Source organism: Falco naumanni, chromosome 7 (assembly GCF_017639655.2).
Source record: "Falco naumanni isolate bFalNau1 chromosome 7, bFalNau1.pat, whole genome shotgun sequence".
Lineage (NCBI taxonomy): Eukaryota > Metazoa > Chordata > Aves > Falconiformes > Falconidae > Falco > Falco naumanni.
Genome location: NC_054060.1, coordinates 50,908,599 through 50,923,030, shown reverse-complemented (window position 1 = coordinate 50,923,030; position 14,432 = coordinate 50,908,599). Strand labels below are relative to the sequence as shown.

General features: G+C 37.0%; 1 protein-coding gene across 10 annotated transcripts in view; it reads left to right on the top strand.

Annotated features, from left to right (window-relative positions):
- SIPA1L1 (signal induced proliferation associated 1 like 1) overlaps positions 1-14,432 on the top strand; it is a 220,620-nt gene that overhangs the window by 152,952 nt on the left and 53,236 nt on the right. For all 10 annotated transcript variants that reach the window (XM_040600026.1, XM_040600029.1, XM_040600031.1 and 7 more), the window contains 2 exons: positions 6,407-6,581; positions 13,995-14,098. In XM_040600026.1, the coding sequence (XP_040455960.1) occupies positions 6,407-6,581; positions 13,995-14,098 (279 nt within the window). The remainder of the gene's footprint in view (positions 1-6,406; positions 6,582-13,994; positions 14,099-14,432) is intronic.

The window sequence follows — 14,432 nt, the reverse complement described above, 5'->3', positions numbered from 1 at the left end:
CAAAACTTGAGCGAAGTGCTTTGTCCTGTAGTTAGTTTCAGAACCTCATCTATTTCACTAAGGACATGGTGCAAGAGGATAAAGAAGTGGGTAGCTGTGACTATCACAGAGCATCCAGACTAAAATGGGATTTGTTATGTGTGGTCAGCTCAAGGTGGGTGCAGCCCAATATTGTCACTGACCGTGACGAACAGTGGGTGCTTGGCTAAGATATGAGAAAAGGATGAGCATGGAGTGTTACTTTCTTAGCTCCTGAGAGCTCGTAGGCTTCCATAGGGTGCTCTGTCCTACCCCTTTACTTTACTAGTTTGATGAATCCTAGTTTAGTTAGTCATTTCTCATGTAGAAGTTATGTACTTTTGATCATGGTTTTACCTCTCAGGTTTTTTTTCAGTTTGCCTCTTCTCTCCCATATATATTTTAAAAGGTCTAGTTTTAAAAAAAAGAAAATTTTTGGTTTGTATGCTTTCTTACCTCTTCACTCTGTAGTGATTACTGATAATTTATTTGCTTTGTGGCTACTACTGAACACTGAAACTATATTCTCGTGACACCTAAGGTCCTGTCCCATAGGGTATAATTCAGAGCTCATTGCTGTAGATACAAAGTTGGCTATCTGTGTACCACACGGATCACTTCAAGCTTTACTTGCACTGAGGTTCATCTGCCATTCTTCTGCCCAGTTATCCGCTGTCAGAAGCTCCTTTGGGAGCTCTCATAGCCAGTCTTCAACTCCAATTCTGTAAAGTAATAATTCGGTAATATTAACAGACTTTGTGACTTTACTGTTCATCACCTCTATCAGATTGTTAAAATATGTGTTGAATACTGTATGTCCAAGTTCAGATCTCTGTGTTAGTCTACTCATTATTTTCTCCAGCTCCTTTTTGTCTTTTAGCCAGTTACATGTTCTAAGTGAGTTTTTTTCTGTACCCTGTCTATTTAGGGTGTTCAGGCTATTTAGCTATTTAAGCTTTTTGTAGAAGCTTTGTTAGATGTCACTTGAAAATTTAAGTATGCTCTGTATCAGCATATGCTTATTGGCTCCTGCAGAGAACTATACTACTGCCATGAGCAAACACATAGGTTAAGGGGAGATGGGTTTACTATATAGCCTGCTAAAAGGACAGAATCTTCAGATGCTTACACTGCTTGGTGTAACTATTCTGATGAAGTCCTAAGAAGCTGGAAGCCTGAGTGTTTTCCTGAGATGATTAGAGCATTGATTCCAAACATGAACATGTTCAGTGTTTATGATTTGTTACCTGAGCCTAAACCTAATCTGCTCTTCATCCAGTATCACATTTGTCTGGCACTTGAAGACTCAAGTATATCTTTGAATCTCTTTCCCAAGTTTTCTGTTTTGGCACTGTAGAAAATGGCATTTAATTCAACGTGGCTCCATAAGTGAGCCTTTGGATTCAAAGATCAGTACCTTCCAGATAGGCATGTCAAGAACATGCAACCTCAATAGTGTTGACGGGAAAATTTTCACAAAAAAAAAAAAAAAAAAAAATTAGCAGAAAGCTCTGTTTAAAAGTAACCCACCCACATTATTTCTACTAAATAACTAATTTGAAAAATACTTCAGCATAATTTGCTTCAAAAGTTGCTTATATCTAAAAAATTATTAAATTATCCTTATTTCATATCCTGTATGTCATTAAGCTCCCAGAATACAGTGTATGGTATATGTTACTACTTGTCCTAAATGATTTTCAAATGTTTAAGTGATAGTTAAAATTGTATTATCTACATCAAAGTATTTTCTGTTTTTGTGGTAATGAAACAGTTTGACACTTCTAACAGAAAAAGATGAGCGTACTCTGTACTAATTAGAAGCTGCATTTTTTTATCAATTCCAAGCTAACTGAAAAAAATTGTGTAACAGCTGCTCTACTAATTAGGTACACAGAATGTTTATCACTACTTCTTGTAGAGTGTTGCACTGTTTCATTACAGCTTGAACAGGTGCCCATTTAATATAACAAAATATTTTGTAAATTTAAGAGTTAAGACTGTAAAGTGACCTTATCCTGGCTTAGCCATAAAATTTCACCCCTTCATTGAGCCAAACTTGTTTGCAACAGTTTTGATTAGGATAAGCTATCTTTTTTTATATTTGATGGAGGTTTTAAAGAGTTGGTTGTTTTCATATTCAAGAATTTGCAGGGTTTTATTTTAAATTTTATCTGCTTTTGGTTTCCAGACTGCTGATATCTTTCTCTGCTATATCTTAAGAGTCATTTCAGTGTGAGACTTTTCCAGCAAAGGTTTTTGTGTGCAGTGATTAAATCATCTGTTGGTCTTGTTTATGATAAACTAAACAGATTGTACTTTTCAAGTCTTACGTATTTTCTCTGAATTTCATATCACTTTTATGGCTGAGCTCTTTTCTCTTCCAGTCTTTCAATATCTGCGTTTTACACCCAGTGTAAGAATAGGAATATTCTTCTTGACATACCCCACCAGTATAAAACTGGGGCAAGTTGCATGTTTCTTACTTTCCCTTAGATTGCTAGTGTCATGGTAACAACTGCTGTTCTGTACATGTGACCCACATTGCTTGTCACCTAGCTGTTCTTTTATTGTCTTTATTAAAATGCATTCATTTGAATCATTCTGTGTTAAAAAGCAATCCAATTGTTCTGTAGGGCTGCACTAGCTTCCAGGCTAATTACCATCTACTAATCTTCACTTTGAATGCAGAGTTCATGGTAACTTACTTTAGATTTACTTCCAAATATGATTTAAAAATTTGAATATCAGGGCAATTACCAATTTATTCCAGTAGAAGTTTATCTTTATGGCAGTTCATCACTCACAGTAATACTGTGAAATGTCAGTTGATTTTTAATGTAATTCCGTACTTATAATACAAACTTGCTGACTGGTTAAATCCAAGATACGCTTTCTCCTGTCTTTCACTGGGTGCTAGACAAATACTTGAAGTGCACTTTTCCCACATATATAAATGTGTAAATACTTTTAGATTATTAAAATGAGGCTGCTACTTTAGGAGTTTTACCACAGCAAAATTCATCCTTTAACTCCTTTTTTTAGCTTTTACTTGGACTTAATACACTTCTAAGGACCCTAAAGAGAATCAAGAAGGAGGTGTAGAGACTCTATGCCTGCCTTCTCGCAGATCCACTTTTTTTGATTCACAAATACCAGCTTGTGTTGTCCTTATGCAACTTTTTTGAAGTTCAACAAATCTAAGAACATAGCTAGAACGCATATCCAGCTCTTTGCATAGTCCTTATTTGGTTTCTTAGGCTGACACTTTCAAAGCAGTAAAGGACAGTTGTTTGGCTGCTCATGGACCCTGCGGATCCCATTTATGTTTGTGCCCTTGAAGAGACTTAATTCACCTGAATTTGAAGCTTAAATAGTTTAGGTTGTGCTTGGAGAGAATGGTTCTCGTTGTCCTAACTTAAGTAAAATTACTAGAAACTATTGTAATTAGCAGTGCAGCTAAGGCATTGTTGTCTCATGAGACAATCATATTTCCCTGGGAATGGACAGAGAGCACATCTGAGCAGCAAACGTTGCCTGAATGGTCCAAGACAGGACCTGATGATGATGATAAGGAAAGTGGTGGCAGTTGTTCTGGCAGGAGCAGCTGCAGTGCCATCTCTCACCACCCTTCCTTTCTCTCTTCCTCTCTCCTCCCTTCCTATGTGTCAGCAGTAGCTGGTCCAGGCTCTCTGAGAACACATAGCTGTGTCAGCAAAGGTGCTAAGTTTGGCTGCTGTCAGGTAATAAGCTTGCAGTGAGTGGGATCATGTAGTTTACTAGCTAAGCAGAGATTGTGGAAATGTACCCACAAAGCTCATCTAGCTCCTGCGATTCCTGAGAAAATTTAGATCTTAATCAGTCATCATGCAGAGTGTTTAAAAAACAAACCAACCAGTGTGTCATCCATCTATATCTGGATTGTTTTGAGCATTGTGTACACTGACAGTTCTGAATTTTTGTATTTCTTTTAGTGAATGAGGAGTTGAAATAATAATCATAACAAGTTGTAATATTAATTTGCAGGTGCTCGGTATTTGTTGTACCAATAAATATTTTTGCTTCAAGTCTTAATACTTCTGTGCCCAAAATATGCAGTCTTCATTCTTAATGGTGAAGGCTTTTGGTTGTGTGTCTAGTGCTAAAAGAGCGTATTTGTTTTATAGTTACAAAGAAAGCATTTCAATAGTTAACAATGAGAGAAAATAGAAGCATTACTTCGAGGCAAAAATTGATTTATTTTTCTTTTTTTCCTTTCAGTTGCAATTTTGAAAGTTGGACTGTGAATGTTTGTTTCATAAGCAGTAGATTGAGATGAGGACAGGCTGAGAGAACTGGGGTTGTTTAGCCTAGAAAAGAGAAGGCTCTGGGGAGACCTTAGAGCATCTTTCTGGTACTTAAAGGAGGCCCACAGGAAGGATGGAGAAGGGATTCTTATTAGGGAGTGCAGTGATAGGAACAAGGGGTAACGGTTTTAAACTGAAAGAGGGTTGATTTAGATTAGACATTGGGAAGCAATTCTTTACTGTGAGGGTGGTGAGGCACTGGAACAGGCTGCCCAGAGGAGCTGTGGATGTCCCATCCCTGGCAGTGTTCAAGGCCAGGCTGGATGGGGCTGTGAACAACCTGGTCTAGTGGAAGGTGTCCCTGCCCATGGCAGGGGGGTAGATCTAGATGATCTTTAAGGTCCCTTCCAACTTAAATGGTTCTGTGATTCTATGCTGTACTCATATTTTTATCACACAAAATCTGGACATACTTAGAAGGTGCAAGCCAGGTAGTCATTGTGTCAGATGATAAAATAAGTGACATTCTGGAGGGGAGAAAAGAAACAGCCTTGAACTGTGACTCATTACATATGCCTAACTTTAAAGGGAGTGATCAAGCCAGGCTGATCTTCACCCTTCTTTTTTCACTCCTTGTTTTCCCACTGCTAATACTTTATTCCTGTTACCATTCATCCTTAGTAGTAAGAAAAGAATACAGTAAAGCTGCAATTTACAGGTTTTTTTAAACTTTTTAAAATTTACTTTAATTTGAGACAGAGTAGGACTGCCTCTGGGGGCTTTTAAATTATCCTACCATAAATACAGTAAGCTAAAATTAAAAAAAATTCTGTTTAATCATTATGTGTGTCCACATCATCCCAGAAAGTTCCAAAACCTTTTGTCTCATGACCTGTGATAGAAGCTTTGAGAGCAAATCACAGGCTATTCAGATGTCTTTGCTTCCAGTGCCCTTGCAAATAACTGTGTTCACTTCCCACTAACCTATAGCCCAAACCTGTAAATCTCACGCCAGTTTCAACAGACTTTCTTGTGATTTTGCTCTGACAGACTTCCTTGGCATTTATTTAATTTCTCTGCAGAAATTTGTGTGAGAGGAATGATTTACCCTGCAATAAGTATGCATTTTTACTAGATTAATTACATGCATCAACTCTGAGGCACTCTTTTGTGCTCTGCCAGTCAGAGATCCTGCCTGTGAAGTTGGTATTGGAGATGGCAGTAAATGGCTGTGGGTGCTGCTTTCTTCCCTTCTGTAACTTTTGTTTCTGTAGTCCAAATGTAAAAAGGGCACAGATGTGGTCCTTTTTGTGTGTGTGCATCGATTTGGAATTGGTGAGAACAGTTTGCAGAATTGCAATTATGGTTGGCTAAAAAATTACTTTATTCACATCTTCAGTTTCTGCTATATTGGGAGCATGAAACACCAAATTAGAGGAAAAATCGAACTACAAAGCACAAATACGTGAAGGTCTGTGCTAGTAAATATCTTTAAAGTATTACCATCATTTCTCAAATTTAGCTATTTTCTTTGTTGCTGCATTTTTAAGTCCAGGAAGGCCAACTGAATGGCATTGACTTTCAACTTTGATTAACAGGTGAATGCACTAATAGGTGAATAATTTTTGTCTTCTCTTTGAAGTGTGAGAATGTTGATTTTGTCACTTACTACAGAAATGAGCACATGCTGTGCCCTTTTCTTCTGTGTGGAATGTTTAGCATAGGATAGTAACCATGGTACCAGCCTAAGAATGAGAATAAAGATCCTGTCATTACTCAGCCAGCACTTTCCGTGTGTCTTGATTTAAGACATTCACCATTTGTAAGCTGCAGTGTTGTACTCCTGAAAGTAAGGAACATGAATGCTTGTTTCATGTCAGAAAGCATTTTGATACCTTCAAATGAAATATGCCATCCTCAAGGCCATTGCGGTGGAAAACAGTGAGAGTATTTGGAACCAGACTAACATTTGAAATTAGACAGATACTTAGGTATTTTTTCCTTTGTGAATTATGGGTTTAGTAAAAAATGTGAAGCTAATTTAATGAATAAGTTGCTGCATCACTCGGGGTACATATATTTTAATATTTTTCCCTTTGCAGTTAAGTTACCAACTGAAGGTGGGTATCATGTACTGCAAAGCTGGGCAAAGCACAGAAGAAGAAATGTATAATAATGAATCAGCAGGTCCAGCCTTTGAAGAGTTTCTTCAGCTGTTGGGAGAACGTGTTCGACTCAAGGGGTTTGAAAAGTATCGTGCTCAGCTGGATACGAAGAGTAAGGCTTTTTCATTTTTTTTCCCTTAAGCAGACAAAATGCATCATATGGTTGCTAACTGACTTTGTATACAGAGCTCTTAAAAATAACCTCTTTGCTATAGAAAGTTGCTCAGTATTAGAAGTGAAAGCAGAGCCAGTATGTAATTTGACCTATACAGTCTTTTAGCTCTAAGTATTGGCTATTTGTACTAATTTGGTATGAAATTACCACTAATGCAGTGACAAGAAACCGGTAACTGGAACAATTATTGGTGTTGAAAATGCATCATCAATGTGTTGTCTAAAGAGTAATCAGTACAGTTGATATGTCATAATTCTTTTTAATGCTATGCTAATACTGTCACCAAAAAATTTTGGAACCTGTCTATGTCGCTCCACCTAGACAAGTTGATCTATTGCTTTTCTGCCATGTCAGCTGCATTTGGTTTTTCTTTTAGGCAGTTTTTTTGGTTTTTGTTTTGTCTTACACCTTCTATCAAATGTATTCCTCCCTCTGATTTTTTTTCCTTTGAGTTACGGAGAATAAACTGGATTTGGCAGTTACATTATCAGCTTTAGCTGCAAAACATATTGCAACAAAAATGCAGTGGAAGGATGATCTTGGGTGACAGTATCTATAAAAGAAACTCCCTACTTTTGGAATCAAGCTTGTGAAATACCTGTTTATATTCCGTTTGTAAATCTGCTTAAAATTACTCAGGGAAATTTTGGCCTGTCTTTGAGTATTAAACTAACTAGCTCCTATGGAAATCTTTTGCTATTCTACTCGCTTGCAGTAAAGGAAATTAAATGTGGAGCTGATTCATGAAAGCTGAAAAGCATTCATAACTTCAGCGCAGCAAAAACTGTGCTCTTATCACAGGTCTCCTGTCACAAAACCAGTAACTTGCTGTGCTTTAGTTCTCCACCATTCTACCTTGTGTCCTTACAGGGATCATGTTGCAGTCTCCTCAGGCTGTTCTTGATCAGCCTAATCATCACTCCTCAGAGGGTTATAAAACTTCCTGTGGTTTCAGCCTTAAATGAATACCCATTTCACACACATTTACCACTGAGGCTGCTTTCTTTTAGTTGCAATACTTAAATTCCCTCTAATGTATTTACTCCCTTGAGTGCATTTACATGTTAGTTTTGTCTCCTCTGTGCTTTTGTGATGTTACCCTTAATAACCCAAGTCTCTCTTATTGGTATAGGAGGCATAGTTTTCTCTGCTCCTCACACCCCCGCAATATTACTTGGTGACCTTCCTCTGAATTCAAACTTGGATGAGGGCATTCTCTTTCATTTTAGTGGCTAGGATTATATGTGTGATTCCAGATGAGATCCAGGCAGTTTCTTGCTGTAACAGTTTCTTGCCTTTACTGGAAATATATTATACAATAATTCTAAGGCTGAGTTTTCCTTTTCTGCAGCTCCAAAGTATTATCAGTTATAAAAATAAGCTAGGCCAAAAATCAAATGTGTATGGAAAACAGGGAAAATATTATTTCATAGCTTCTGGTTTTCTATTGTGATCTCCTTGTTACTTTCATAGTTAAAATCCTTTCTTCCCTTTCTTCTGGTTTAGTTAAGACATCTGAAAAACAACCCCTTTTTTGGTGTCAGTCCACACACACCGGTTTCCAGTATGTGTAAATGCTGTATAAGTAAGAGTTGATTCATGTGCTCAGGTACACCCATGAAAGCAGTAACTGTGTCTTGAGTACTTCGTTGAAATATTTTTCAGCAGGATTTTCCAGTAATGTTTGGGTTCCTTTTTGTGCTTCTGAGTCAAGAAAAGAATTTTGTCAGCTTTTGGTTTTATGTACTACAGTCTAGCACCTGTTGAATGGACACATATGTACATTTTTAGTTGACTCAACCTCTCCTGAAAATGTCATCTGTCTCACAGTCGCTAGGAAGTTCATGGGCATCACTTTAAAGTAATAAACATCACAGTGATCTTGCAAATTATAAGTTCAGTCATTTTACTTTATTTTCTAGTTGTAATGCATGCTTTATTTCCCTCCCCCTCACTTAGTCTTATTTCTCAAACTTAAAGGTTTTAAGAGCTGTCTTCTTGTAATGAAGGTTTTCTACTCAGTGTTGAGAACTGACATGTCTTTTTCACATTGTTCAGTAGACCTACTGGCTCCATTCTGTATCTAAAAATACAAGAAGGCTTTACATGAGCACTTCACTGTGATCCAAGAGGTGGGGGGATGCTTGTAGTGGAATCTGCTGCTTTCATGAAGGGTTTCCTATGTTTTCTTTCAGTCAAGGTTTGCAAGCTCACATGTGTGGGACCTCATCAGCTATAACTGCTTAGGAGCTTCTGAGTTGTCTGAAATTTTTTGGGTTATGTTGTCTGCAGGCTGACTGAGGAACACATAACTATACAGCGCATATATGAATTTTTAACGAGCAGGTTTAGACAGGAGGACACGTGAATAACAGCAACGAACTTTTGTAATTGATCTTGATGGCACTATGTTTTCCTATCTGCCAGTATACAAAGCAAGGACTGGAAGTGGTGGAAGAGAAGGTGGTGTTTTGGGAGCACAACACTAAGCTCTTTGGGGTAGCTTAATTTGGAAATCCTTATTGCATATTCTACATATAAAAGGGGGGGGGGGAATGCACCTTGTGGTAGGCAAAATCTAAAAACTAGAGATGGCTGCAAGAGCTGCATCTCGGGTATGGAGAATATGCCAACAGCAGAATACTGAGAGGCAGTGCATCTTAAGTAGCTACCCTGAGTAATCAACTAGCCTTTTCTGCTTTGGCCTTGACACAGAAAAGTATGCAAAGGAGGAGGTGGTGGATTTTACCGTGACTTAAGAGTTCTGTTGAAACAGGCAGTACAGCTAGGAAGCAAGCTTCTCCCTTTTGCAGGTCTGTGCTGTTCTGTTGCTAGAAATCGCTGTCATGAAATAGTTCCTGTGGTCTCATTATTCAGGAAGTTTTCCTGCATAAAAATTCTGTTTAATGTCAGCACAGCTGATTGCAAAGAGACCAAATGTCTGTTCATTAACTTGCAAGAAAGGTCAGAGCTATGTAGGCTACTTTGCTAGCTCCTATACCTTTGAACAGTATTTTGCAGCCTATGAAAAGCAGATGCATGATGTATGACACTGTGAAAGATTTTCTCAGCATGGAGGGAAGCTGATTTGTATATGTACTCTGGAAATTTTCACAAGATGTTTTTAATTTATGCAGATTTTTAAAAGTAAAAGGCAGTTTCAGAACAGTTGTTCTTGGAAATTTTTAGAATTAGGGACCTAACTGGTAAGTATACCTAACAGAGCCAATTTTTAAAAGGAGGAATCTCATGCATCCTATTAACTGAAAGCCTTTTTAACAATATTGGATCCTTCAAGGGCTTCAGCTTTGGATCTCTGCCAGTGCCACTGTGGAAAAGAGCTGCTACTTTTAAAGTTTTGTTTGTATATTTCTAGAGTTACTGGAGGGGAAGCAGTCTATTTCTTGGCAGCCTGCAGACTTGAATAGGAAATAGAGCTTGAAAATGTCATCTATCCCACAGTTGCTAGGAAGTTCATGGGCATCACTTTAATAAACATCACAGTGATCTTGCAAATTATAACTTCAGTCATTTTACTTTATTTTCTAGTTGTAATGCATGCTGTATCCCCTCCCCCTTAATCTTTTTTCTTAATATTTTAAATTGGTAAATGGGATCAGCTGGATAACACTAGGCTTGGTAGCCTTGCACTGTGTGTCCAGCAAAGTGGTAGTGTGGTTGGTGCAGGAAATTAGGGAGATTGATTAATGTGAGTTGTAGGAGTTTATGAATTGTCTATTTGATGAGATTATAAACTTAATTTATAATGGTAGGCTTCTGTATTAGACGTTTATATTGCATGATTTTTGGTTAAGACACGAGAAGAATATGAAAACAGCACAGAAGAGACTAAATAGATTAAAAATCTAGGGAATTAATGCAGTTCAAATTGACATTTAATTTAGGGTTTGTCAGTAAAACCCAGTGCTTCTAATGAAATAATACAGATGGATTAACTTAACTTTCACGATTTAACATCTTTTTAACTACATGGAAGTAAGAATAGACTTACTGTTGGGTCTGAGACATTCACTGGAAGACCAATAGCCAAAGGAGGTCAGAGGTTCCTTTAATTTATTAAACAGAAATGGGGCCTGGGAGGAAGTCCTGCTTTTCTCTGTTACTCGTATACTTCTGTATATTACAAAATAAAAGGATTTTGTCCTTCAAAACAGTCTCTGAAAATGACTCTGATGTTACAGAAGTTGAACATGGATGCTTTGTGTAATCCTTGTGTACAACAGAAAGGAGAGCAGGTTTGACAGGTGTGGAATTTGGGCCAATAACTAGGAGAAACTAGAAATAAGGCAGGGCTTTTTAACAGCAAAGGGAGATGGGAACAACATTAAGTTCTGAAACTTTTTGTTTCTTTTAATTGTGAATGCTGCTGCCGTTTGTAGCAATAGCTGTTTCTTCTGCCTCATCGATATGATTTACTTTTTGTTTTCCTACAATTCCTTGCAACATGCTTTCCTTTGAAATGCTGAGATTTTCTAGTTCTGGTTTTATACGGTTTTCTATTGCAGAGGTTTTAAAAGCTCTGTAGAAGCAGGCTGACAGGTTCTGTCACTTCAGTGGGGTGAATTTATCAGCAGTGTGCTGTTGGTGTCAATCACAGTTTTGAGCTCTGTTAGTGTGGGAAAAAATACTTAAATGGGAGTCTGTTAAGGCAGTCATTGTGAAGACAGCTGAGAAGCATTGGAAGGACAGAAGAATAAGGTGGATTTTTAAATGTGAATAATGATGGAAGGAAAAGATGATCAGATAAGTCCTCAGCTAAGTAACCAAATCCAGTAATGGGACAAGACTGAGAAGGCAGCATCAATAGGTATGCCGTAAACTGATGGCAGGAGGGGATATTTTCCATCTAAAAAGGTGCTAATGAATTTGTACATCCCTCAAACCTCTGTTAAATACAAGGAAATCAAAGTAGGTTGTGGTACTGCCTTACCATTCTGACCTTGAAATGATGGATGCTGTTCCAGTGCATGGTCTTGGATTTTACTGCAATTGCAGTGATTTGATTTAAAGTAAACACCTGTAATTATTGTGTTGTACTTCAAAAAAAGCATTCTGGACTTTTAAGAAAGAAGAAATCTGAATGGTGAGGAAGATACACAGTCTGTAGTGGATATGGATTTACATTTGTAGTTGGATTTGAGTAACAGGGATTTAAGCTGTGAAGTACTTGGAAATAATGGGAATCATTAAATGTGTCATTTGGATTGTAGCCTTGTTACTTAGTTTGCAGAACTAGTGCTTTTCTGAGAAAGAACCCTTTTCTGCCTGAAATGAAGTCCATCCAGGAAAGTTGAAAGTTTGGTTTAAATGCATAGGTGGTGTTCTAGTGTTCTAGTATATCATTTGTCAGAATTCCTTCATTCTTTTCCTCTTCCCCCCAACCATTTTTGGGCCTTTTCCCCTTCTGTAGGGCCTTCCTTCCCCTGCCTGTTGTCTTCCCAATCACTTTTGGTTTTACACCTGGTCCCCCTTTATAGTTCTGTGTACCATTTTTGTATGTTCTATTTATAGAAGTTCATGTACAAATTAGCATATTTAGTTAGACAAAAAAAAAGCCAGCAAGGAGTTATGTTGATGTTCAGGTGACTTTCAGGTGCATCTGCCTCCTTCAGCATGCATTGTAATGATCAGGATACAGGGTGCTGTAAACTGAGTGCAAGATGAAATGATTCCCTTTCAGCTGTTGTGCTGTTTTAATTAGCATTAAAAAGGAAATATTGAGCAGTTAGCTAGTTTTTTTGCAATGGCAATGTTGAGTCTTGGAAAAGAGAGCCCAATCTCCTTGAAACATTAACAGAGATGTTTTTTATCAGATTCTAGGAATCTTTTTTTTTTTTTCCTTATTATTCCCTTTTTATTCTGTAGAGATGATTTGGAAATGCAATATCTCTGTGCAGCTATAATGTAGAAAAAAATCCATTTCATTTTATGGATGATGATGTGGTTTTTCATTTACAGCGAAGTTACCTTTATTTTGTTATTCTGAATTTGACAGAAAACAAACTTGTCAAAGCTTATACCTAAAACCTGGGTGAATAAACTGTATATTTATGTTATTGTAAATGCTTCACAAATCTCAGCGCTATTATCTCCTTAGTAACATGATCTCTCTCCTAACAAAAAATGCCAAGGTCTAGTATTTAACAGCTTTTTAAAATACATTGCTATAAATAGCTGGGATTATATAATGTAATAGCATGTTTATATAACTTCAAAAAAGCAGGATGCTTTTCTCTGTATAAAAATCTAGCTATTTTTAAAATCCTATTTGAAAACGGGCTTTTTGCACTGTGGACAGCAGTTATGTTTAATAGAATATATTCACTATTTCAGCTTTAAATATGTTACTACTTAAATTAATGGAATATTTTTCAAAGTTGTTTTTTTTTTTTGAGAGAGAGAGAAAGAAAAAGTAAAAACTGAAGTTCCCAATTTGTCTGTAATCAAGTGTTGTCTTCAACCAACACTTTGTAAACTTTAATAATATCCCCTCTTCTTTTTTTCTTTCTAAACTTCATAATCCTAGTTTTTATCACTTTCTCTCCACATGGAAGTCTCTCCATCCACGTATAATTATTTTTGTGGCCTGTTTCTGGATCCCTTCTCTTTCTTCTATAACTTTTAAAATAGGGTGGCCAGAACCCAAAACAGGTGAGAGTACCTTTGATTAATATGCCAGCATCTTAATCTCGTTGTTGTGGGCTTTTCTGTCATCAGCTGTAAGCATGCTACCATCCCATTTGAGTTTTTGACTGCTCCTATCCATAAAGCACCTGTTTTAGTGAAGGTTTTATCTGACTTCATTACAGTTAATTTAGAGTCCTGGTATTATGTTTAGAAGAACCCATGCTCTTTTTTTCATATACTGTGGGTTATATGTCCATTGATATTTAGTTATGCATGAGATCATGGTATTCATTTGCAGTGTCTTGTCTACCTTTTTTTCTGAAGTCCTTTTCACGTTCTTTCTAGTCCATTTTCATTCCGATTAGCCTGAGATACTGGGTGGTGTCTGAAAATTATTTCAGACTTTTATCACTTTTCATGCTTAAATAGGTGTTTTTCAGGGTTTTCTGGTATAAGTTCCCTATTGCTAACAAGTCCTTCACTGGGAAAAGTACACAAAATTGTATGTGCCATCTGTATGTGAATTTGCTTTGGCAGGTGAATAAACTCTGGGTAAGTTTTTACTTGCTGACATTTCATCTAGGATCAAGGATGAATAGGAATTCTTGTCTTGCCTGATTATTTTCTTTAATACTGAAACTTCATTTTTAAACTTTTTTTTAAAACAATGCTTTTATTTTTTCTTTTTTCCTTTAACTGAAGCTGATTCAACGGGTACTCACTCCCTATACACAACATATAAGGACTATGAAATCATGTTCCACGTTTCTACTATGTTGCCATATACTCCAAACAACAAGCAACAGGTAAGATGGACCATGCTTATTTTGAATTAATTTTTCCTCCATCTCAAAAGTAGCTGAACTATTGAGTCTTTAAGTGTTTATTTTGCTAGTAACAAATGAAAGATGTCATAAATACTCGAAAGTATCAGAAGTAAAACAGGCCATTGTGTCAGGAAGATGAGCAAAGCAGATCATTGCAGGTACATCATAGGTAGATTTTTCTCCAGAAGACTGTTTTCTGTTCAATTATGCATTACTCTTTGCAAGTTTGATGCAAATATTATGCAATAATGTCAGTAGCACATCTATGTTACATAAATAAGAGTTCATATATTATGTCAAAAGGACCATAGTG